At 40.6% G+C, this 25,194-nt stretch overlaps 2 protein-coding genes across 3 annotated transcripts in view; both read left to right on the top strand.

Moving 5' to 3' along the window:
- Window positions 1–11,507, top strand: part of LOC144532507 (cGMP-dependent protein kinase 1) — a 75,251-nt gene extending 63,744 nt beyond the window's left edge. For both annotated transcript variants that reach the window (XM_078273300.1, XM_078273299.1), the window contains exons 9-18: window positions 2,234–2,308; window positions 6,186–6,282; window positions 6,397–6,536; window positions 7,127–7,216; window positions 7,409–7,550; window positions 8,002–8,165; window positions 8,328–8,450; window positions 8,548–8,610; window positions 8,726–8,792; window positions 8,918–11,507. In XM_078273300.1, coding sequence (XP_078129426.1) covers window positions 2,234–2,308; window positions 6,186–6,282; window positions 6,397–6,536; window positions 7,127–7,216; window positions 7,409–7,550; window positions 8,002–8,165; window positions 8,328–8,450; window positions 8,548–8,610; window positions 8,726–8,792; window positions 8,918–9,016 — 1,060 coding nt within the window. In that variant the 3' untranslated portion in view covers window positions 9,017–11,507. The remainder of the gene's footprint in view (window positions 1–2,233; window positions 2,309–6,185; window positions 6,283–6,396; window positions 6,537–7,126; window positions 7,217–7,408; window positions 7,551–8,001; window positions 8,166–8,327; window positions 8,451–8,547; window positions 8,611–8,725; window positions 8,793–8,917) is intronic.
- Window positions 11,508–13,388: 1,881 nt separating this feature from the next.
- Window positions 13,389–15,372, top strand: LOC144532739 (dickkopf-related protein 1-like). Its single transcript, XM_078273671.1, has 4 exons — window positions 13,389–13,827; window positions 13,961–14,105; window positions 14,282–14,416; window positions 14,535–15,372. Exons 1-4 carry the CDS (start codon window positions 13,612–13,614, stop codon window positions 14,798–14,800), a joined length of 762 nt encoding a protein of 253 aa, XP_078129797.1. The 5' UTR covers window positions 13,389–13,611; the 3' UTR covers window positions 14,801–15,372.
- The last annotated feature ends 9,822 nt before the right edge of the window (window positions 15,373–25,194 follow it).

Here is a 25,194-nt window from a genome sequence, read left to right as displayed (position 1 = left end):
CTGCTCCTCAGATCTCTGCAGGGTAAATCCAGACAGCTAGCTAGACTATCTGTCCAACCTGAGTTTTCTGTTGCTCGACTAAAACAACTTTTGAATGAGCACGTTCCACCAAAACAAGTTCCTTCCCGAGGCTATTTTGCAGAGGCACCATTATTGCATCCGGCGCTTAGCGCCGTATAAGACGATTGTGATTGGTTTATAGAAATGCCAATAAACCAGAGAACGTTTTTGTCCTATCCCGGAATGCTGTGTGGACTACAGCAAGACCCTCCTCTGCAGCGCTGTGGAGATTAGATTAGATAGACTTTTATTGATCTCAAATTGGGAAATTTCAGTATTTGCTTGCTACAGCAGCAAAATATCAGTCACACTGCACACTTACAGAATATGCAAGAAATAATAAATAGGATAGATAGGTCTGGCAATGCGAGACTACATTAAAGGCAGTCACGTCATCACCTAAAGTTTGCTCATTAATTCAGTTTATTTGTTCAGGACTCACCTAATTCTCATGTAAATATATTCTAAATACAAACAACTAAATTCATGAGATTAGCTTGTTAAATGAAAGAATGTGTCTTAAATCTTAAATCAACTTCAGTTAAGGATTTTGATTCTTGCTAGATTTGTGCAGGAATGACTAACAAGGGCTATTTTTACACTGATGTTTGCCAGGAGATTATCAAAGAACAAAACCACATTTTTCACTTCGCAGTGACATGGTTTGACATTTTAATACACTGTTTATCATGTTTTATGGTACTTACGATACAACATACAGACATACAAGAAACATTACCTCAAATGACATAAACTTCCAAGTAGGAAAAACAAAGAAAACATGTATAACAACAGTACACTTAAAAATGTAGATGCAAAGAAGTTTATCTCAGGTCTCTATAGGTTAGTCTCTGACCATCTCTGTCTCTAGCATCGAGTTGTGTGCTGAGAATAGAGAGACAGATGGATTGGGCGTAGGGAGGAGATGGTATCAGCTTACCCAGGGCCTCATTCTAGCCTCAGGGAACACGGTAAGCACAAATGGGCCATCCTCAAAGCTAGCAGAGGGGATAGTGAGTGAGTCACCCAGCACAAGTGATTATCACTGCCTTTCACTCTGCTGGTCATACAAGCAGCTTATGCTGTCACAGCCTACAAAACTATAGGTCATTGTGTTAACCAAGCCAGTATTGGTGCAGATAACGATAATTGGAGGAGCTGTGCAGGAGAAAAAATGAAGGCGAGAGAGACAGTTTGAAAGAGATGGCGAATAAAAACAAATGGCAGGGAGTCACAGGCTCAGGGCAATAGACACTGTAAGGAGCCAAACATTTAAAGAAAAGCTCAGTTTTGAAACAGCCCCAGCTTACAGGCATTATGATCTCAACAGGAGAAAACACCAGATTTATCACATCGTCTGGCTGACAGCTTGATGAGCCTCGCATGAAAACTGTCTCAGTGTTGTTCTTTGTTTAGAGTCTTCTGCATAGGCAGCCATACTTTAGAGAGAAATGAGCTGAAACGTAGTTGCTATTTTTCATGTACCAGATCTCCCCACAAATGCAACTTTGGAGGATTTTATTTTGCATATTATGTAGCTTATTATTCTGCAACATCTCATTGTAATATGTCTTTCATTTTCATATCCTCTGTAATCATAATGATACTTAATTAAGTACTGGTATATCCAGTTAGAAAATTGAGGAATTAACAATTGTAATTTTATTTTGAATGTCTGAAAAGAACATGGTTGTTTCTTTCAGTTGAATAACTTAACTGACTTTAAGTACTGAAATAACAGAAATATTGTCATGGGAATTTTATGTCAAATGATAACTATCATAATACTTAGTGACTTTTTGTCACTCAGCACAGTATGTTTTTTATTCTATAATTTATTCAATAAAAAGATGTCTGCACAACCTCCCTTTGTCTCTAAAATTCCCCCATCTGCTATCACACTATTTTACACCTTATCAGGGTAGCTCTGTCATCTCATCTGTTTTACAATGATTTTTACAGGCTTGTCTCTAAAAGCAGACTGATGAATATTTAATAGTAACTGGCAGTGTTTTTTTACGACGGAGCTTCTTATATAGATCACCTGCATTCATTACATACTGTAAGTGGGGAATATGTGCATTGCTTTGGGCAGGATTGTAGATTCTTGATTGAACAAACAAATTAGTCTTAGAAACATTTGCTGCTTTAACGTTTACTGTCTGTGTTGCAGTTCATTTAAGCACCTGATTGGAGGTTTGGAGGATGTGTCCAGTAAAGGCCATGAGGATGCTGATGCCAAAGCCAAGTAAGACAATTATAATGTATTGATATGTACAAATGAATTAAAATACCCACTATTCATGTATATCTTTTTTGCTTTGTGGTTTATGCTTGATTTCTGTTTTGTTTATCTTTTGTTTTAATCCATTAATTAATTTTGCAAATGAATGTCCACATTCAATAAATCTTTAAAATGTTGTACCATATCCTGACTGCCCACCAGCTGGAACATTTTCTTAGGTAAACTTGCTCGAGGCCAACTGTTAATGCATTGTGCCTTTAGGTCTGTTATATAACAACACAATACCCCTGTGGCAAGCCAGCAGAGGATATGACCTCCGCCTCTATTTCTGGAGGAATTAATATGTACTCTATTTATCATCACTATGGAAACAAGATAAGCACTATAGAAGGGACCTTGGCAATAAAGTGGGCATCTTCTGGCATAATCTGATACCTCGCTCACTCTGTGCTATGTTACGAGTCAAGGTGAGGAGAAACAAGAGCCCGTTAATGACAGATTACAGAGAGTGAGAAAGCAGGAACAGCTTATCGCCCCAGAAAGGTAAAAAAAAGATGTAGATAGATGGACTGAGTGAAGAGAGACAGAGAGAGAACAAGACGGGTGACTAGACTGTAGCTGACCGCTGAGCGTGTCAGTCATCTTTTGCAAGTCAGTGGAATTTAATCAGCAAAGAGCAGAACATAACACCAGTTATTGTGTTGGGCAGAGGCACTTAGGAAGGAGAGAAGACAATGCAGGGTGTTATGGGGTGGAGTGCATTGGCTTGCATTCAGCCTTCAGCATTCAGCATTCTCTATGCAGTATATAGGGAAGCTAGTAAAATTGATTTCATGCAAATGAGCAACAAATCATAGTCATCATTGTAACCTCATTATCTACCCTTTTCTCTACAGAAGTTTCTCTTGAAATAAAGCCACTCATTCCCTGCTCCCTCAAGTCTGTCACAGCAAAGTCGTTTCCACCCTGATTAAGGGAGCTTTCCCTGCCCGCGTGCTGTGTGTGTGTCATATCCTGCTGCCGCTCCCCGCCCAGCAGAGCACATTTGTTTCTTGGTGAGGAAAGCATGAGTCAGGATCCCATGGTGATGGAAACTATCTCTAATTGGTCACAGCGGATAAGCACCATGCGGCAGTACTGTAACTATACAGTAAACTACAGCTGCTCTTTGTGAGGTTGACAGGTCTTTTCTTCAAAGACTACCTCCCTGCTATGTGCTATGTGTGCACATTGTTTTTGATCAAGCCGCTGCTTCTCTCTGCAGGAGCAGCTTCATGCTACACAAAGTACAGCCAATACATCCGTCTCTGTTGAAATGTTTTACTTGTATTTCTGCATGCATAAAACGTAGATTTAAGTACTTTGTGAGGTGAGGCAAGGTGAGAGTCCATATGTATGCTAATGTATCTAAATTCCCATATCTTAAGTACAGTTGCAGAAGTCTTTAAAGCTTTTTTGGGGTGTCTTGGTGGCCTGTGGGTTACAGCTCTGACCATAAACTGCAATGTCCCCGGTTTACGTCTAGTCAGGGACCTTGTTGCATGCCTTTCCTAAACTCTCTCACCCCTCATGCCCTGACAGCGGTCTTATAAAGGCCTAACATTCCTTGTAAAAAAATTGTTTCCTGGAGCTCCAATTAAATAAGTAATTTAAACTATCCTCTGATAGATCTATGTTTATGACACTTGCAGATGTCCTGTATTGAGGATAAATACTTAACTTCCCACTTACTGCTAATCATGGCTCATCAAGCATAATGAAGAATTATGAGAAAATATGAACCCAGTATGACTCCGCACATCCCATGTCTGAGCAGGTATAGGAGTTCAATAAGCCAGAATAACTGGTAAATAAAATTGATATTTAATGAGTCAGCTTTAAGGTCAGAGATGCTGTCTTCTCCTCCTTATTCTCTCTTGAGTCAGGCTAGACCAAAGGAAATGAAGACAATAGCGCGCACACACACACACACACACACACACACACACACACACACACACACACACACACTTGGACACATGGGGATTGCATCATTTTTTATGATCTCATCTGTTCACTGATACAGATTATCACCCACTGGGGTGCTACTTGACCAGCATAGGAACACTTTGTATTGCAGTGTTAGTAACATATTTGCCAGGTAACAGTAATAAGTTACAATGTAATTTCAAATTTATATAGGGGATCTCAAAAAAACACATATTTATAATAACTAACCAGGGTTACATTACAGTGTTGGATGCAGCTGAGCTCTGTGTTAGTTTTTATTCAAGGTCCGGTTAAGACATGTATTTAAGGTGTATGTATGGTTCCAGTCCCACTTGGTCTACTCGTCAGTATCATATTCCAACTAGTGCTTCAGCCATGAACATAAATAAGTGTTGTATCCATATAATATATGGATTGATTATTGCCACCTTAGCTTCATTTTTTGGTTCAGCTTTGAAATGCTTGGAGTTATTGTTCATAAGCTTCAAGTATTTGCTCCTTACCTTGATACTTCAAATGGAGTAACGCTGCCATCTGCTGGCCAAAGGATAATACTACTTCAAAACCTTTTCTAAAGACCTGCATGATGTCAAATGATCCTGACAGAGTTTGTGAGACCTCCCTCATTATGTGCACTCAGAAGTCTGTGTATGCGCACGTGTCGGAGACCATGACATTATTAATAATCCCTTCCCACACACAGGAATGCATGTACTCTCGGTTACATCTCTCCATCCTTTTGTTAATCAGAGAGCATTTTGGGATTTGGAGTGTTTTCTGGGCCACCTTCCAGATGATGGGAGGGGAGAAAAATATGAAAGGATTAACCGTGAATCTATGAAAGGATTACCTGTGAATATAAATGCTAGTAGTAGGGCCTATTTATACACAAATAAAACACTGACTGTCCTAGTAACCTAATGTGTTTCTGAGAAGCGCCCTGGCTTAGTAACCTGCCAACACATGCCCCCACTGTGCCCAGTGGTATGCAGCTTAGGGAAAATGTTCTGTTGTTCTGGCTCACAGTGTAACTGATGTATTTGTTGGATCTGATGGAGTAAAATCCTCTTTCCACATCTCACATGGCCGCATAAGCTTAGAGTGAAATAAGTCTCATTCGCCATTTTATTCATCAAATTTCATCCAAGAACAGTACTCATAAAACTAACTTTGTTTAACTCTTATGTACATAAACTCAATCCCTGCTGCGCCATGAAGAAAGACTGTGGATTTATCTAAACAAGTCTTCCTTGTTGTGGTATTTTTTGATAAATGTCTGTCATTGGCATATACAGCTGTACTGTTTTTGTGCGAGAAAAGGCCTTGCGTTGAGGTTGATCGCCTGTGAGTGACCCAGAAAAAGCTGTCGTAAGCCTACTGATCCAGCGACTGAGCTGATGAAACTCTGTCTGTCTGGATCAAACAATAACCAGAGAAGACACGGGGCATCTGGGGATAAGGGATGGACATGTGGAAACAATCTGCGCTGCCAAAATGTGCAGGTCTGCAAAGGCATATTGGGGTGTTCGGTGGCAGAATCAAGGCATGTCTTCAGAGCCAGCTGAGTACTTAACTTGTGTGACGGTCATTCCGTCTTTGTTTTTTCCTATCAAGAATGGGGACAGACTGTATGTGTTCAAAGAGAGGTCAAAATCGTTTACCAGAGGACTAAACTCAAACACATCCTGTTCATGTGTTCACATTTATACACTCCACATCCTCAATAGATTACCATGAGTTAAATCCTCTAAGATTTGCAAACAAATGAGCTAAAGGAGAGACGGATATTTTGTCTCAGGTTGCTAAAAGTGGATTATCTCTTCTTTCATCCTTCATCTCATCTCTAATCCTGTTCCCATTCTGTCTTTTTCCCCTTTTCCCGGCACCACAGGTATGAAGCAGAGAATGCGTTTTTCTTTAATCTCAACCTGGCTGACTTTAACATCATCGACACTCTGGGAGTTGGTGGCTTTGGTCGTGTTGAGCTGGTAGGGGGCACTGCACTGTGACAGTAACATCTTCACAATTGTCTAACAAACTGTGCAGGCTAATGTGCAGGCCGCCCTTTGTATTTGAATTTCTTCCTTTCCTTCTCACTGCAGGTTCAGCTCAAGAGCGATGAGAACAAAACCTTTGCCATGAAGATCCTGAAGAAGCGACACATTGTCGACACAAGACAGCAGGAGCACATTCGTTCAGAGAAACTCATTATGCAGGAGGCCCACTCTGACTTCATTGTTAGGTACACATCATGAACAGCTTCACTGAATATAAATAATCTACTGTATATGCCGTACATGTCACAAGAATCAGTACTTTATTACCTTAGAACCAGAAGGACCTGATTCTTTGTCATGCTAATAAAGGTTTTCTCACACATGCATATCAAGTATATTGGGCAGAATCATGTGAATGCTTGGGTGTCTACCTGTGATGTTCCTGAGATACTCTGGTGATATAATCAAGGTGTTTTTCCTGCTTTCTTCTCTGTGTATGCTGGAAAATGCTCCAACTTCTTCTGACCCTGAAAGAAAATAAGAAGGCACATTACTTTTTTATGTTTATGCTACATTATACAGTATATATAATGCATAGCTATATAAAGGTCTCGAAGTATTATCAAAATGGCTCTATTTCTGACCATAAACTGTGTTTAAAAGATAGGGACATTGGTGTAAAATAGCTTCAAATACAACTTGGCGTTGTATTTGTGTTGATTAAATAATTATATTTCTAAGCATGCATACAGATACTATTTTAAATTTAGATGTCCTGTGCATATATTTTTTCATTTAAAAGCGGTTTGAGATAACATCTATTTTGTGTTTTCAGACTCTATAGAACATTCAAGGACAGCAAGTACCTCTACATGTTGATGGAGGCTTGTTTAGGAGGAGAGCTGTGGACCATTCTTCGCGACCGGTAAGCTTTTTCACCAGGTCAGATAGAACTAAATCATTTTGACACAAATATGACACAGCTAATACCATTTGGTCTAAATGGTATTAGCTGTGTGTCTGTCAATGCTAGTGATACAAAGAGTAAGTACTACAACATGTAGAGAGTAGAACATGTAGAACACCTCAAGTATCTGTTGTCCTGCTGTGTTTCCAGGGGTTCATTTGAGGACTCAACCACCAGGTTTTACACAGCTTGTGTGGTGGAGGCCTTCGCCTACCTGCATTCCAAAGGAATCATCTACAGAGACCTCAAACCAGAGAACCTTATATTGGACCACAGGGGCTATGCCAAACTGGTAAGAGATCAGTAAGGGATTACCAACCAAAGAAACTGAATGTCAGAAATGCTGCAAACAAGAGGAATCTCATGTTTTTATGATGCTACAATGAAGGATCAAATGAAACGTAAACATATTTCATCTTGGCAGTAAATAAAAGTATGATTATAGTATAACTGAGGTTAAGTCGGATTATGTTTTTTTTGGGGTGCCGCCATTCCCTACTCTCCTGCTGGAGAAACCAGTTTGTAGCATTTGGCAGAGCTGCAACCAGCTGCTCAACGCTTTTCTATCCATCATGCCAAAGCATCAAGTGAAAACTGTAATACTGTAATGCTTACACAATTTCCAGTTTTGCCATTATTATACATAAAATTGAACATGATCTCATACAAAAAAGGACCAAGTTGAGTTGATATGACATGAATTCAACTTCATAGTTCAAAATCTTTTTTTTTTTTTTGCCCAGGTTGACTTTGGCTTTGCCAAGAAGATCGGGTTTGGGAAGAAGACGTGGACCTTCTGTGGGACGCCCGAGTATGTAGCACCAGAGATCATTCTGAACAAGGGCCACGACATCTCAGCCGACTACTGGTCTCTAGGAATCCTCATGTTTGAGCTCTTAACTGGCAGGTACACACAAGCCTGGGCATGTCCATAAAACTAATATCTTAAGTGTTCCCTGTGATGGCATATCTGGTATCATACACAACAACAACAAAATAGACAACAAATAAAATACTATTAAGAAACCTTGTTTTACTCAAGACTACTGTCTTTGCATCTGTTATGTAGCCCTCCATTCTCTGGCCCTGATCCTATGAAAACCTACAACATCATCCTGAGAGGCATTGACATGATTGAATTTCCAAAGAAAATTACCAAAAATGCTGCCAACCTAATTAAAAAGCTATGCAGGTGAGCGTCTGTGGTTCCAGCGATAATTTAAACTCGTAGTCATTAATTTAAGTGGTCTGTATGCTGAATCATCTTCTTTCTTTTTTTTCTACTGCAGGGATAATCCTTCTGAACGACTGGGAAACTTGAAAAATGGTGTCAAAGACATCCAAAAGCACAAGTAAGCATGTCTATGAATTAATATGATCCTCTTATTTATACATTTCTGTTCCTGGTTATAAGTGTGTAGTAAAACATGATTATGAAATTAAGAAGTAATGCTGTTTGTTCTTTAGATGGTTTGAGGGCTTTAACTGGGAGGGCTTGAAGAAGGGGACATTGACGCCTCCTATTATCCCTAATGTAAGTGCACACTGCTGATACTCGTTATAATTTTCTTCACTCTTTTGTCGTCAATCTCATACATACAATCCACTTGTTGTCTGCTTGTTTAGTCTTTTTGTGAACGATTCTTCTCTTTCCACCAGGTCACATCAGCAGTCGACACGAGTAACTTCGACAGCTTCCCTGAGGACAACGAGGACCCGCCTCCTGATGACAACTCCGGCTGGGACGTTGATTTCTGAAGTCCTCCTCTCAACTTAAAACCAAAAGAAACTCTTCTTTTGTTGGCTTGGAGGCCATCTCGAGGACATGGCTGTGTTGTAAAAAAAACTGCTTAAAAAAGAAAGAGAGGATATGGAAAAGAAGATAAACGGATGGATGGCAAAACCCTCTGGGTCACCGATATGCCTTTATTTCACTGTGGCTCTGGATCAAGCATTTATAATGGGACTGCTGTAGCACTTCTTGTCTTACACTCGGCTCTAAAAGCAAAGGCAAGGAAAGTGCAGAGATACACAAATACATACACAAAACAACCGAGGCTAATTATAGAGCCAGGTTTTCCCATGTAAAGGGAAGGTGTTTGGTGGGTGGATGAATGTTCCATAGATTGTCTATAGTTTGTTTTGGTTCTAGGATAAGTAAGAGTGTGAAAAATGTGGACTGTTAAAAAAGAGAGGGGAGTGATGATTGATTTTAATTCTGTTTGTTTCTCCGCAATATTTGGTGAAATGTTTGGAGGACTTTGGGAGGGTTTAAGATGTTACTGCAGTTGCTCCCTGGTTTTTGACATGCAGCTGCTTGCTGCAATCTCCGATAGTTTCCAGAGATCTACACACTACAGTTTGCAAGTAAAACTGGTATCAAGTGCTCAAGACTAACCTGAATGTCACTGATTTTCTTCTTATTTAACATCCATATGGCATACAGCATGTACGGTACATAGTATTTGAATTTACATTCTCACACATGAACACAACCAGACTAAAATCAAATACTTAGTATCCTTTATATAAGATTAACCTACCTTGAAAAGCACAAACACTGCATTCAGTGGAAAGTGATGTGTGACTCTTAAAAGGGCCCTGCTTTCAATGTAATAAATCACCCACCAACACACATGAAATGTCAGCTAGTATTTCCATGAAGCAAATGTGTCATGCACTTAAGACCATGAACTGAGAAAATCAGCAATTACAGCTCATTTTAAGCTTCAGTAGATTAAGTCACCCTCTTTTTTGTTCTCTAATATGCTTTTAATCACGCATATGAGTGGTTCTCTACCTACATACTTCTTAAATTTGTTTTTAAATCACCCAAATGTCTCATCCTCGGTTCGCCCCTGTGTAGTTCTGACATAACTGTGAACATGGTTTCAATGTCTTTGGTGCTGTTATTGATAAATTATAATAAGCGGTGGTGAGATGACAGTACTGGTTATTGTTTTTGTAAAGTGATTTTTTTTGTGCTCGTTTTCTTTGTATCGTACTTGACTTCCTTATTTAGAAAATTGGAGACTTGTGTCAATTTGTAATCTTGAGTGAAGATTTGTTTGATATCACTTGACACCATTTTGCATTGTGCTAAGTTGTATTCTCAAGGTTTTCAAACACTTTAAGTTTATCCATATAAACTAACCATCCTCTTCTTTGGAAGCAAAATTGACCACGTTCACATTATCTTAAGACAATCTTGACTTACCTTCATCTTATGGATATTTTTAAAACGTCTCCTAGAGACAAACAGCGACAAAGGAGATTATATTGTGTGAAACTCACAACTTTGACCACTAGCGCCAAGATCTCTCACCCAGCTCATCACCTCTCTCATGTCCAACAATCAGAGCAGAAAATCAAAAGAAATGTAAGTGCCTTAAATCAATGGCATACAAATTTAACATCACAAGTCCCTTTTCGATGCTGCATGAACACATATACACCTCAAAACCAAATGTGTCCTCTTAGATGGCTGCTTCTCATCCTTTATTATATCTAATAAATACATTAATCACCATGGAAAGACAATTTCAAGTCATTTGATGGCTGACAGAACTGCAAATGAAATCCTTTTTCTGCTTACCCCTTTTGATTTGTCTCACAGGAACATTTATTAACAGTAAAATGATAAAAAAAAAAAAAGTATCATACCTGATACTGCTGTAATGTCATGCTTTTTTCTATGAATGTTGATATGAAGTCAGCCACAACTGGCCTGATATAAAGTGAACTATAAATCATAGTTCTGAGGGACCATCCATCACCTGTTTCAGTCATGAAATCTGAGCATGTAGAGATGGCAAGAATGATTTGCAGTTTAACATTTCACAAATCGGAAAATAATATTCCTCTTCACCACTGTTGACAATCTTTGACTGTGTGATAGCATCGATCATAATCATCATCCACATTCTCATTTTAACACAGCCCAACTCATATTTCATCCCAAACAGACTGACACACTTACATTTAAATGATATAAATCATTGGATGATGTTGATGGAGAATAAATCTTAGTTCGGTGGGCATACCATAACTATTTTTGCTGCAGGTTATGTTTATCACAAAGCCTTATGTATGCCATCACTTTACAAAGCACTGGTTTTGAGTCTTATATTGATCGCCTTCTGTAATGTTTCCTGATATTTGCCTTGTGTTATGTTGTTTATTCTGCTGTAAATTAATTTTGCAGAGTGCCACCTGTAAGATTTTTAAAATTATAGAGTAAAAACAATACTTTTGAGTTGTTTGTCTCTTAGTTATTTTTAAACAACTCGGAATGAGTGTTTGAAAGCGTGTACTGTGGAGTTATTGCAGTTTGCTGTACCTGCCACAAGAGGGGGCTGCAGGTAAGACAGATCGCTCTCAAACCAGCTGCCTCAGCCTGATGTGAGCTGGTTGCCTGAAATCTAATAATCGTTCCTTAGTTAATGTCATCCACTTTACTGGTAAGTGCAGATGATTCAGCTTCTCTGGTCTCAGTGTTATTCACACAACAAATCTGTTTGGTTGGGACAGGGAAATGGCTTCGGTCATAACAACAGGGTGACACCTCTGCGAGATCAAAGTGCATCAAAGGAGCTCACCTTACCCGCACTGACATTTAGTAAAGTGGAGATAAAAGCTCTACTTCAAAAGACATACAGCAATTCAAACGCGCAAAGTGCTACAGTGTGTTTGTCAGGTGTCTGGCGCATCTCTCTCTCTCTCTCTCTCTCTCTCTCTCTCTCTCGCGCGCACACACACACACACACACACACACACACACACACACACACACACACACACGCAAACATAAGCTACGTGACCAGCAGATGACGTCCAAGTGCCAAGATATCTTAAACTAAAGGGCTCGTTGCCATCACGCACTTGAGCACCTGTTTGTTTTATTTCTCAGCATATCGGAAACAAGTTGAGTCACAAAATGCACTTTCGCTTGTTTCACTCACTTCCAGGAGCTGATTAGGAGATAGAACATATCACTGCACTTTGGGACTTTATTCAAGAAAACAAATTCACCATGAGTCAACTGTTTACTGTCAAAAGGGTGAAATGACCTGGCTTGGTTGGTAGACTAAAGTCAAACACACACATTTGTAAGACTTATTTTACTTGCCCTTCGAATGGCCATTTCTTGCAGTGGAGGAGCCCAAAGGGTCAGATCAGAGTTGCCTTTAATCTCAAAGTGCCAGTCAAACCTGAAAGGCCTCGCCACGGAAGCCCATTAATTCGGTAAACTTTTCACACCCCTTAATGGTCTGCATATCCCACACATTGATGTCCGCCACTGGTGTAATCAAGCACACTTTGGAGGATAATTGCCCCCTTTGCAATCAGAAGGATCAAATGAAGTAGTTAATCGACGCAAGTGACTTCAATCACTGTCTTCACACAACCAAAGGGCAGTTAGGCTACTTGAATGTCAAAGAAACTAGAATAACCAAACACCTCTTATAAAGACAGATAACGGAGTTCATGAAGAAAGAAACACACTAAACGCCATATTTGCATTAACACTGGTGAGTTTCTGTCATAAAGATAAATCAGTTAACAGATCAAATGTGCTGCAATATGTTGTAGCAGATACATATGTGTTATTTTAGATTGATTACGACTGTAATAGTCTGAAGTCATTCAAATAAAATATATTACAATAAATGGTGAACTGTTGGCATCAATGTTTTTGGAAAAATAAATAAATTAAATAAATAAAAAAATTGAATAAGTGCTCTATAAACCGATCTCCGATTGTCTCATAATGAATGTTTTAATTTAAAACTAGATACCATTTTATATGTATATTTATATTATAAGAGTTGTATAAATGTGGTTAGACTATCACATTTGTTTTCCAAATAATTAACGTAAAAAATGACACGTTTTAAGAAAAGAAAACAACAAACAAAAACAAACAAAAATATAATATATATATATATCATTTTTTTTATACTAACTAGATGAAGAAAGTCCTGAGTGTGGACATACTTTATTTCCAATATGCGTTACTTATCGATGGGCATTCCGACTTTGCAGGTCATTATTACAAACAGTCCTGTGCGTGGAGAATGGATGGCCATTTCCGTACAGTGGGGCTCTCTTTGAAATTCCACCCCTCCGCCTTTGTTGTGCACAGCGAGGGGCGGGAAGACACATGTATAAAGAGATCATCCTAGGACTGTGAGTCAGGAGGCTTCGAAAGCATCGTGCCGAAACTCTCTGGAAACTTTGTCATTCAGGATTCAAGGCCGCTTTGGACTTTGTCGCACAGCCATCTTTTTCAGCAAAAGAGAGGGGATTTTTTTCCGTGTGTTTGCAACACAGCAGAATTTAACAGGAAAACCATGCAGATACCGCCAGCGCATCGCTTCTTGGCTGTGTATCTCACGCTGTTTGGATACCTTGGGGACGTTTACACTGGGACAGTCCTGGTGAACTCCAATGCCATCAAAAACCTGCCCGGTGCTTCAGTTGGCAAAGGCACCAATACCGTCAGTCCGAGTCCGCGCACCTCTCCCTCCGGTAGCATGGGACACAAATTACCCGTAGACACCTTGCAGGTAATAAACTTTCCCGTGCGTAAAAGTCAGTTCTGTGCGCCACCGTCAAAGATGCAGTTATGTAGGTTTTGTAGGTATGTAATATCTCAACAGTTCAATGACACGCTGCTTTTGTTTTTTTATGAAACTATAGCAGTCAGGTGTTTGCACGGATGATGAAGACTGTGGCGGTGAAGAATTCTGCAACGACGTCCGAGGCGCCTGCCTGCCATGCCGTAAGAGCCGGAAGCGTTGCGCACGGGACGCTATGTGTTGTGCTGGAAACCGCTGCAGCAATGGTGAGCAGAGGCATCCCACTTAAAAGAAATACATTTATGATTTACCAAGTTGCTGGTGATATTCTGATAACTGGGAATAGTTTGCCTGTAGTTATACTGTCTGCATGTTTACTGATATCCATTAAGTTCTAATTTGCGGCAATGGTAAATACAGACCCTTCTTTTGACCTTTCTAGGTGTTTGCCAGGCAAATGACATAGATGGTACAGATGCATCCATTATCACTGGATGGCACAAACACAACAACACCATGGACCATCACGCCAAGAAGCCTACCACTGCCCACAGCAATCAGCCTAATGCTGCAAAAGGTGAGTGTCCTGTGAAGAATCATCAATCTTTATGAGGTTCCAGTAACAAAACAGACAGTTTTCAGTGAAGTCTGTTTCATGTAACATACTTTCATCTCTCTCTTTCCTCTATCTCCAGGCCAGGAGGGGGATACTTGCCTGAGATCTGCAGACTGCTCTGAGGGTTTGTGCTGTGCCAGACACTTCTGGTCTCGCATCTGTAAGCCTGTGCTGACGGAGGGTCAGGTGTGTACACGCCACCGCAGGAAAGGCACCCATGGCTTGGAGCTGTTCCAGCGCTGCGACTGTGGCGACAGTCTGGCCTGCCGACCAGAGAAAGGAGAGCGAGACCACAGTGTCAGCAGGACTGCAGCCCGGAACCTACACATCTGTCAGAGGCGCTGACACAAAAGCGTGGACACACACAGAGACAGAAATACACACACACCCAGCAAACCCACAAATCAGTCACAGACACTGACAAACAATGTTCAGCCTTGCATACACCAGAGATGCTGACACACATAGACACCCAACACCTAAGACATTCTATCCTGCCAAAGTTGCTGACACAAACAGCATCCGGAAGGATAGACATGATTCCTGGAAAAGTGATACACCCAGAGGGATGCACCAGTGCAAGACGGACTGATCCAATTCCCTATCAACAGATCGGAAGTTAGGAAGTGACATTTAAGAAGTCTTGAAAGATCGATTCATGTCTTCGGTAATGGCAGAGCTGTTTTGTTTCTCTTTTTATGGAACTTCAAGCCTCAGTTATTGCAGTAAATTACTGTATTGTAAATATTATCCTGAAGGTGGCACTTAATTGAGCTATTGAATTCTGTCAACACCAGTATTATAAAGACTTGGTGCTGCATGCATTGTAAATGTGTTATATATATATTGTTTTATAAGAAAATGTTATATAAAAATTTGAATATATTTGTTTTATTAAACATCATGTGATAACCATAGTCCTTCTTTCTGCCCATCATTTTTTGGCAATAGTTGTTTTTTTCTGATCTACAGTGCTACAAAAAACACACAAAAGAAATGTGTTGGTAAATTGTTTCAGTGAGGTTTCCCTCAAAATGCCTCACATATAAATTATCCTGCAGCTGTTAGGGTCTAAACCATTAAGTCCAAATATTCACTTAACGGTTGGTACGAGTGGGAAATGTCTCTTGCAAAATAACAATTATTCCCTTCTGGAAAGCAAGAGTTATTTGAACAATCACTTGGTGGTGTTTAACCCATAGCCCAGTATTCACAAATCAGTGGTTGAGGCTGAGTGGATGGTTTAAATGTTTGGCCCAGATATGCTTCTCAAACTCATTACACACATTTTCTGGAATATATGCACACACACACACACACACACACACACACACACACACACACACACACACACACACACATACACAAAACATGCTTACAACAAGCAACAAACTTTGATGAGTCAATACTGGAGTTTCAACAGGCCACATCCTGCTATGGAAGCAGATGCTGGTCCATTGGGGCTATGTCATCAGAAGAACATGAAAAACAGGACAGGATGCTGCCATATCAAATGATAACTGCAAAGGGGTAATAACAAAGTATGTGTGTCCTGGCGAGTGTTTGCCACCTAACCCTTTGGTGTTGCTGGCTAGTTTCTAATTATAACTTCCCTGCCTTCATGTGCAGCAGAGCAGATAGCTAGCTATCCAAACTAAAGCCTCTAATTACTTCATCTTACTCAATCTACACAAGGATTCATGAAATGAGGTGCACCGCAGTTTTTGTGATGCAACTCCAAAAAAAGGAGGATCTTGGTTCTCAATCTGTCCAATTACACTGCACACCACATTTCTTGGCTGTTTTGCAATATATGTGCTCTAATGTATAGTCTATGAATCCACCCAAATCACATTGGTGCCTGTAATTAGAACTGTTTAGATTAGAAGATGGCGAGGAAATTACTGTACTTTTTGCTTGATTCTCATGTCCGATCAAAAGACACTCTTGATATCTGACCGAGCCATATAACCTCTTTATCTGTTTACTTCCATAGACATTCATTTGATGTTTGTCAAAGGAAAATGAGGTGAGGTGTATTCTGACTGTTATCGAGGATCAGTGTTGAATAGTAACTAACATCATTTACACAAGTGCTGTAATTAAATATAATTCTAAAGGTACTTTACTTGAGTATTTCCCATTGTTCTTATACTTCACTACGTTTCAGAGGGACACACTGTACTTTTTACTCCATATGTATCTGGTAGCTACTCTTACCAGTTACTTTGTGGATAAAGATGTTAAAAAATATAAAATTGCTGCATAATGAGTAAGCTACTTGTAATTTTCAATTTATCACTGAAGTTATTTACATTTTGAACGTATGACCTTTTTCACATTGTGATATTACAACTTTTACATAAAGGATCTTGTTCCACAACTGTTGAAGATAGATACATTGACAAGAAGGCACACAGACATACAGAAACGCACTCCATTTAAACAATTTAGTGTCAATTATTCATGGTAATTAAGAGTAATGGGAGCATTGTCAGCAGTACAATATACCATGCAGACTCAGCCAAGTCATGTTTGTGGGGGTCCTGGAATCTGTGTGTGTGTGTGTGTGTGTGTGTGTGTGTGTGTGTGTGTGTGTGTGTGTGAGACCCTGGCCTTCCTGAGTTAGGGCACATGCCTGTGGCCTGTGGTTGGTGTAATGATGACACACACACACACACACACACACACACACACACACACACACACACACACACACACACACACACACACACACAGCTACAGTGCATTTAGTGGACTCCAGAGAAACAACAGCAACAACAACTGCATCCAAGACAACAGACACACACAACCGTGTCCCCACATGCCACCTCATAGCGATTACACATATCCACATGTCCACATGTCCACACATGTACACACACATTTACACACCCTTGCTGAGGCAAATCTTGGGGTGGGAGAGGTTTGGAGTTACAGCACACTCCCCCAAGCAATGGCATCCTAACCAACAACATTTCGTGTTGTCATGCCACAAAAATGAATCAGCATTTCCACCGACATGCATTTTCATGCTACTGTATGCATCCAAAAACTGGTAACATGTAACTACAGCAAACTTTTCTCTTGACAACACGCATGCATGCAACGATTCATGAAAATACTGATTAACACTTGCATTTTATGTGTTTTTTGTTCACAAACTTAAACCAAGCCATGTTCTGGCCTAGCTGGATTGATATTCATCAAGTGGAGTGTATTATTATAACAGTTAATGGGTATTAAAACCCCAAATTTATTTGTTTATACCGCTGCCTTAAAATCTGCTATCTCCCATCAGGATCTAAGAGGTACAATAAAGCTTTTCTCTGCCTGAGTATCTGCCATTGTTATTCTAACATCACTGCCAAACACCAATGACAGACATCCTTGAATTACTCATGAGTGAACCATCAGAGATGAAAGGGTAAAGAGACAAGGCAGTGTACACAGAGGCAATACTTGCTATTTTGTCAGATGAAAGAGATGGCATACTTCTGGAATGAGCATTCGGATCAAAATCAAACTCTTATGTAAACACAATTTCACAGGGAGGTGTCAAACTTCTGGGTGCTGGCAATGATCACAACATAGAAAAGAAGCACAATACTCACTATTCATCTCTGTGGGATGACAATCTGCCTGATTGAGCACTAGGGGGAAATCTCTCTGTAATTGGGAAATAATTAAACAAAGGACAACTTATTCAGTACAATGCGTTGAGTGTGTGAATGCAGGTGGAGAACAGGTTTGCTCAACTGATTTAACTTTTGGGTGATGTCAACACAACAGGGGAAACAAGGCTTTTCACAGAGCGAGGTGATGACATATTGTACTTTGATTGGGTCTCATGTTACGTGCCAGGTAATTTGCCAGGGACAATTGTTCTCACTCACCTCCTACGTATTTGTATATTGTATTTCACTTCTCTCTCCATCTATCGCTCTATCTTTGCATATATTTGAGCCCAATTTAAAGCATAATCTTTATTTCCAAGAGTGAGATGAGAACAAAGAACGGTTCATCTAGTTGCCCACGATTCTGTGCAGCTTTAGAGATGCTGGTAAGTGGATTTGTTACCTTCAGACAGTGCCTGGCTAGCTGTTTCCACCTGTTTCTAGTCTTTATGCTAAGCTAGGTTAACCTGCTGCTGTCTGTAGCCTCATCTAACACAGAAAGAAGAGTAATTTGGGAAATAGGCATCTTTCCGAGAGTGAGAGAATCGATTTCCCAGAATGCTGAACTATTCATTTAAAATATCAGCATGTTGCTTGTGAAACATTTCCACTTAATCAGAGAACTGTGTGTGGGGCTTCCATGTGGCGACCACAAGGCCCAGCCCGTCTCTCACTGTATCCCAGGGACAGAGCCGTGACACTGGGTTCACTAACCAGGGGAGGCTCATGAATTACTTGTTTGATCCTTCTGGTGTTCCTTCTATCAGCAGTTGACACCTCCTCTGTGGTCTCAGGTCCCTCTCTGATGATGTCATGCCATGTTTAAGTCCCCGTGTACCACATGAGGGAAACTCGGCTGCTCTGATTTCAGCTGTAAAGGCATGGCTGGTAAGTGAGTTGGGCTAAAACAAAAACAAGTGGTCATGTTATGTTGCCTAAGCTGCATGTTACAGTAACACTGCATGGAAGCCCAAGTAAGGAGATACCTGACCACAATACCCTGTGTTTTGCTATGCTCTGTTGCCTTCTGGACTCATGAACGTACATGTTTATTTTCCCTTTGCTTCTGGCTGTTTCCAGCAAAGCCAGTGGTGGCAGGACCCGAGGACCATGTAGGCACTTCAGTTCATCCTCCACCACCTGTATCCTTCAGGTGGTTTCCCTCACTCTCTCCAGTCCCTCCATGTGCAACATATCCCAGTGCTTACACAGCTGCGACCAATTCAGTGCAAACAAACAATCTGCCCCTTGTTTATACAAATGCATACTCTTCATTATGGTAGGTCCAAGAGCTTGCTGCTGGCGGCCCAGGGCTGGGGCTAGGACAAGGGCCAGAGCTGGCTCAGCTCCTGGCTGCTATGTTAAGTCTGCCTCAGCCACAACCACATTTCGCAAAGCTGCTTCACACATATAATTTACTCATTATTCACGTAGATGCATGAAAGAAGTTAAAAAAAAAAATTGCAGAGAGAAGTTGATGGAAAACTAACACGGACTGAGTCGCTATTCAATAAAAAAATGAAAGTTATATGTAGTTATATAAGATTGAAAGAGGGCAGGCTTTTGGAGTCACAGTCAATTAGCATAGCTGATTGAATAGAGCTGACCGCAGAAACCTTATACTTTGAAAAATACCTTATGGCACTGATGAGAGGCAAACCCTAGTATGAGTGCACACCATCAGTAGCGATGCCTAATCCAGTATGCTCAATGCAGGCAGACTACATTTTATAAGGGGCAGGAAATAGGTGTTTTCGAGCCCTCAGTTCATTTCATAAAACATTGTCCACAGGAGATGAGCCTGCCTGTCCGAGACATGGACAAATATCCCTGTGCTTAAGCAGGAGCATCAAAAGCCCTGGATGTTGTGTAATGGAATACATTTACTCAATAGGGAAGCACCCTAACAGACAATGGCACAGGAATGGCCCCAGTAGTTCAACCATTGTCCCATTAACAGTGATCAGGCCTTAATCAGAGCCTTTTCGCCACTTGCCACCTCCTTTCTAGTAGGCCCCCCCACCTCTCCCCATCCATCTCTTTTCTTTCATCACCCAAACTCTTTAATGTCCCTGCTTGTTTTCTGTCCTTTCAAAAACACTGTCTTTAACCCCACCAAAGAAAATGGCTGATGCACAATCTCATTTGTGTAGGGACTTTGCAAAGGTGGAGTCTTTAGTAATAGAATGAAAAGGAGGAGGCCGGGGCTTTGATCTCTCTTGGGGGCAAATGGATTGCCTTGCCCCTGCTGGTGGGGCTAAGCTGGGGACAGTGTGAGTCGCAGGGGGTCATATCAAAGGTAGTTTTCTTCAGAGGGTCTTCTCAGCAGCACATTAGTACACTATCTAAATGTTGATTTGTTCACACCAACATCTGAGGAGCCCTAAATGAGCTGACAAAAGGCAACACTCAGTAAATGTAAATGAGCGAAGTGGTCAAGTTCACTTCCTTTTACAGACGTTTGCACAGCTCTTATCCACATCACTGCCAATGTTTACTGTTACACCCGCCCCAAGTGGACAAGTTAAAAAGTCTTGATGTTAATTTCACACAGCAAGTTTTCCACAAATTACAGCCTGACTGAAATCTGCTTTATTTTCTTATGTACTGCTTGGTTCTTCCACTCACAGGACCAAACCTTAATAGTGCAGCATGCTCATTGTCTATGTTGTGGGTAAGGAAATGATTGGGAACACCCTATAGCCTAAGCAAACAGCCATGTTGAGGTTGCTGACTGTGTGTGTGTTCCCCCGTTGTGGGTGGGAAACGTTATATTACTGTCACTCTCACAGCTGACATTTTAGAGAAAGGTATAAATCACACACACACACACACACACACACACGCCAGAGACAAAGTATTACGTTTATCGTGCATGACATCTTTTTCCCTAATTTTATAAACTGTGGCTATCGAAAGGATCCGTTCACAAATACCCCTGCTGGTACAAACCACAAACTACACATGCATCTGTTGGAAAAAGCCACTGTTGCATTTAGCATCACCCGGATGCTGCAGGTCTCACATTAAAGAAAATAATAGGCAGATATTGTTTGGATTGTTTGAAGAGAAAGGATTCTGGGGGAAAAAAACAACAATTGAAAAGTTGCTTTACAGACTGAATCATAATATGAATGCCATGAGCCCTCAACTCTTCAGCGTCACTGCTGTTCTTCACAAGTAATACAGATGTCAAAGGATATATTGCTATATTTATTATTTCAAAGGCTACCAGGCTTGTTAGAGCGAATTCTCAGCAATAACTATAAAAGAGGGAAAATTAGACTCCCTGCCTGGTGTCACAGTTTGCCTTTCTCTGTGTGGATGGTCCAAATGTGGGATTGCAAATAAGCATCTCTATTTTAGGGACCAGTAGCACTCGTCTGGGTCATTCCATATCATTAGAAACAGCTCCAGAGAAGAACAAATTCTCCTGGCACTCAAATAGAATTCTGGTCTTTAAGCCTATAGTACCATGAAATCAAAGCCAACCCTAAAACCATCCCTCCATCCTTGGTGTTATTTTTGAATCTCTACTGAAATATGGGTTGACATGTTGATTGAAAATGCCCACTACTTTGGTTATCTTGCACATCAAATGTCCAACTCAGCACATTCCCGAGGGGCTTGAATCACGCTCAGAAGCCTCAGTCTAACCCCCTGTTACTGAAATGTACATTTCAGCCCTTCTCTATACTCAGTCATTAACCATGCTAGCTGTCTTTCAGGCTCCTTTTACTGTCTTTGGCTGTTGGTAAAAATTTGCTAGACAGAGATTGCATTCCGAATTGGTACTCCAATGTCTCCTTTGCATAATAGTTCTTGTGAAAGCATCTATTGTCTCATTTAAATTGACCACATAGTGTATTTTGGTGATGTTGGCAAGGGTTGGCTACCCTACAACTCCAATTAGCATTCCTTCCAGATAAAACAATGATCACTTGAATACGACTGAGCTAAGCTCGCAGGAAGTGATCTAAAGAGCTGATAGGAACCCGTGATTACCAAGCAACTAACTCCAGTCCTCCACGCATAATGTTTTAATTCAACATCACCCTCCACCACCCCATTTTGTCCCATCACTAATCTTGCCTTAAGTTATCTTCAAACTACCGCTTTGGCCTGCGGCTACAGGCCTTATCATTTATTGATTATGTCTCTTAGATTAAAGGACCTGCTTTCATTTCCACAGGAATGTGCCCCACTCTTTGTGTCCATATGGAAGCATTTGCCGGACAGATGGGTTATTTTCCCCTCTAGAAAAGGTCCCACTGGCCAGAAAAGGGAATCACAGGGACTTGGTAAGTAATGGTGCTCTTGATATCCAATTGTTGCTCACTTTGAAGTCCAACTACCAGGTGATCTGTATTTGACGAAAAGAACAATGAAAAGTATGCAAGAAAAAAAATAACGTGAAAAAAGTCAGGACAACAATATAGTAAAGCTAAAAATCTCAACATTAATCACCTGAGCCAGTTTTGTTAATTCCTCCAGACAATTCAGGGATGTCAAATAGCTGTATAATACTCTCTCCAAACCCCCTAAAGCCTCCCAAACTTAATTCCATGTGCTGAGAAGCCGAATTGCCTGAATGTGGGTTACACATAAATGACGGACATTTTGTCTTGGGGTAATTACTAATATGCCACTGTTGTTGCCCAGGCTGCCTGTATCTGGGTTTTGGTTTAAATGTTGGGTTTACTCTCCCTGGGCTGTGTGGTTTGCAGCAGCTTAATCACAAAGCCACAAGCATCTCAGCCATTTTGATAGGAGCCAAACTGGGAAGGCTTCGTATGTAACAGTTTTTGCTAGCGCTACATATAGCAGCCTTTTCTGAAGCGTAAGCGGGGCAACTAAATTGATAGTAGTTCATGTTGACAAATTGAAAATGTGAAAATAAAATGAAAATAAACTCAAGGCAGTTATGGACTGTAAAATGTTATGGATTGTAAATCTAATGAGCAAGAGCCAAGGTTGACTTATGCAGGAATGGAAAGAACGAAAGGTTTTAAAAAAAGCTCAGTGATTTTTAATCCACATGAAGTGAAAATGTTAAAAACATTATAATCAGGAGCTCGAAAATGATGATGCTCAGATGTAATAATGTCACCATTTGAATTGGGCAGTTTTCTCTTGTTTTCTAGATTAGACAAATAGAGTCAGAGACAACAACTGGAGCATCTGGAGACAGTTTCCAGATCAGCTTCAGGTTTGGAATAGAAGATGAGTAAGACACCAAAGCATGGCTTACAGATGAAAGAGAATAAAGTAATAAAAGATCCTTGATTGGACAACAAGAGCCACAAGCTTCTGTGAGATAACACAGATCACCAGCCTGTGAACAAACACATCGGCAGCTTTTCACTTATTTGCCGGAGACTATTCAGCTTCCAACTGTCCCGATCACATACAATATTCCGCAGCACACAGGTGTTTACAATTCCTTCCAAACAATCTTGTTTACAAAAACAACAGCATTAAAAAGGATTCCAAAAAAAGTTACAGACAACGAGGCAATTAACGCCTGTGTACAACGTTGAGTGCCTCAGCTCACTACTAATGGTTTGGGGCTGAGTACCAAGCCTGCTTTTTATTGAGCACTCTACTTGCGAGACGTCCAAATGTTGCCACAGGGGAGATTTTGAAACATTGGCTCGTTGGAGACACTGAGGCTTTTTGTTGTGCTGTGAATGTAATTTACAAACTGATGGACTTAGAAAACTTGCTACTGTTGACTCCTGAGGTGCAATCACATAAAGTTAAATCTTTTAACTTGGTGCACTTTGGAGCTGTGAGACATTATGATCAGCATGGTGCCAAGTTTGGCCCTCAGAGCTTCAGAGTAGAATAGCTAAGGTAAAGTTGAGTGTGTGTGTTTTTAAGTTTTCTCTCCCCTTATTTTACTATGTGTATTTCTAAGTCCCCCTAAAATGTTGTGTTGCTGCTCCTCTCATCTCCCTCTCTTTTTCTCCCTTCTTGCCTCTGATCTGTCACACACATTGCGAGGAAGCAGATCTCTGCTCCTCAGAGATCTGTGAGTACATTGTGAGGAATGTGTGTCCTTCCTGACATTACAACGCTCTTTATCAACTAACAAGAGATGTAGGAGGGGAGCAGGAGGAAGAGGGGAGGATGTTGAGATGTTAGGAATGGTTTGGAAGCCGGGAAAAAAAAGAGAGCTCTTTGTGGCCTCTTATCTGACAGGATATGAAGCAACTCAATGGCTTTGGCATTTGGCAAAATAGCTTCCTTCAATGGGCATTCACTACAAGAGGCTTCCCCCTGACATGAGGGCACATATGTCTGAGCAGCTGAGAGAGAGAGAGAGAGAGAGAGAGAGAGAGAGAGAGAGAGAGAGAATTTCAGGAAGTGAAAAGACAGCCAGAGGGTGTTTTAGAAGTTCCGTATTTTGTTAATTGCCCACGATAAGATGCAGCAATTTGCCGGTAGTTGAGATGATTATCAATGGCAGCAATTGAACAGATGTTGGTGCACTTTTGAACACATTAGTCTTTCCAGCGCTGACTTAAGGACAGTTCTGACATATGTATGAATTCTGATGCGGTTCTGTGAGTTGAGGAGCCAAATTTAACCCACCAAACTTAAAGTTCTTCCTGTATACACAAACACACACAGCACCAGACACACACACGCCACAGTTTGTGAGTATTATTTTTGTTAATGGGATCTAAGGGGACATCGTTTTCCTGTTGTGGTGTAATTGAAGCTGCTGTATTAAAGGGTTGTGTTCCTCTCCTGCTGCTAAGACACAAAGTAACGCAAACTCCATCCCAGTTATTAACCCAGGAAGTCCCCACGGTGCACTGCACTATAATGAGAGAGGCCAATACGTATATTATTTTTTCTCTCATTTGGATCTTGCCCCTTTGACCCGAGTGAAGCTTATCCAGTGCTCAGTAGTCCACCTCAGTCCCTGTGGGAAACTTACCAGTCTAAAAGCACTCAAATGGTCCCTTTTTTCTGCTCAAATTAATTAAAAAAAAAGTAACTTACCACACATTTCTGGTTAACCTTATTTACACACTTATTTACTTGCAACAG

This window comes from Sander vitreus, chromosome 17 (genome assembly GCF_031162955.1).
Source record: "Sander vitreus isolate 19-12246 chromosome 17, sanVit1, whole genome shotgun sequence".
In the NCBI taxonomy this organism is placed as follows: Eukaryota; Metazoa; Chordata; class Actinopteri; order Perciformes; family Percidae; genus Sander; species Sander vitreus.
The sequence above is the reverse complement of the archived record's forward strand: the minus strand, read 5'-3'. Positions and strand labels throughout refer to the sequence as shown.